This window comes from Perkinsus marinus (assembly GCF_000006405.1).
Source record: "Perkinsus marinus ATCC 50983 genomic scaffold scf_1104296932428, whole genome shotgun sequence".
Classification (NCBI taxonomy): Eukaryota; Perkinsozoa; order Perkinsida; family Perkinsidae; genus Perkinsus; species Perkinsus marinus.
In genome coordinates, this window is record NW_003215444.1 from 1 (window position 1) to 1,063 (window position 1,063).

Here is a 1,063-nt window from a genome sequence, read left to right on the forward strand (position 1 = left end):
CGAAAGTTAGCTTACCCTTAACACCAATGATGTCACCACGATGGACCTCCTTGTGGGCAGTGGCAAAGTCAACATCACCAGTCCAGTCTTGTGCGACAGACATGACCTGAAGATACTTCAGTGACCAAGTTGGGGACTGCAGAGTGACCTAACCTGAATCTTATGGCCATCCTCCCAGAGATCATAGAAAACCATATGCTTGCCGCTCTCACGCTTGGACATGGCGCGACCAGCCAAGCACACAACCTGATGATGAATGAGTAAGCACCAAGTGAAAGGGAAATTGAATGTTCCCACATCGGCGGTATGCTGACCAGCCTCGAGGTCTGTGTACTTCTGAGTAACTTCAGCCACAGTAGAATCGACTGGCCACTTGTGGGGGTATGCTTCTCGACCAGAGGCTCGGATGGTGTCGAGCTCAGCCAAACGGTTATTCCGGTACCTTCCCAAAGCACATGTTAACCCCATCGAAGAGCCTTGCGTACTGGGTGGGATCCAAATCCTCATCGCTGACCTTATCAACCTTGGCGGCCTGCAGTAGGGACCACTTCCAAACCACACATGGTCGCGTCATTACTCACCTTCTGCGCGGCCATCTTAGCCTCGCGTTCGGCCTTCTTGGCAGCAGCCGCGGCGGCCTTAGCCTCACGGGCCAAACGCTTACGTTCGTGGGCGGGGAGCTTTTGGGGAGTCTCAGTCGACTCTGAGACATTCAATTTTTCAACCATAACTCTTCCTCAACCTCTTCCTACCGTTGGCGACTGGTGCCGCGGTGGCAGCAGTGGAATCCTCAGCAGGAGTAGTCATCAGTGAGCGATAGTGGAGTATCGGACGGAAGAAGCTTAAAGACGATCGAAGATAATGAGTGTTTCTGTAGAGAGCCGCTGTGGCCTTTGTGATTGTCAAATGCATTAACTGCCCGCAGAGCGGACAGTCCTCGAACTGACACCTCTAAACTGTTCAACACAAGGCCGAGGAGTCAGACTAAATCGACACCTTCACGACTTGCATGAGAATCGTAGGAATACTTGCCTTCCCTCATCGAGAGGACAATCGATTGAAA

The 1,063-nt window shown here is 52.1% G+C and overlaps 1 protein-coding gene across 1 annotated transcript; it reads right to left on the reverse strand.

Moving 5' to 3' along the window:
• Positions 1 to 14: 14 nt before the first annotated feature.
• On the reverse strand, positions 15 to 807 carry Pmar_PMAR015803 (conserved hypothetical protein; the record flags this gene model as incomplete). The annotated part of the gene is made up of 6 exons (XM_002785452.1): positions 15 to 106; positions 154 to 246; positions 298 to 442; positions 486 to 532; positions 582 to 703; positions 753 to 807. Coding segments are annotated over 6 exons (554 nt in total), but the record flags the coding sequence as incomplete, so codon positions are not given.
• Between the last annotated feature and the right edge of the window lie 256 nt (positions 808 to 1,063).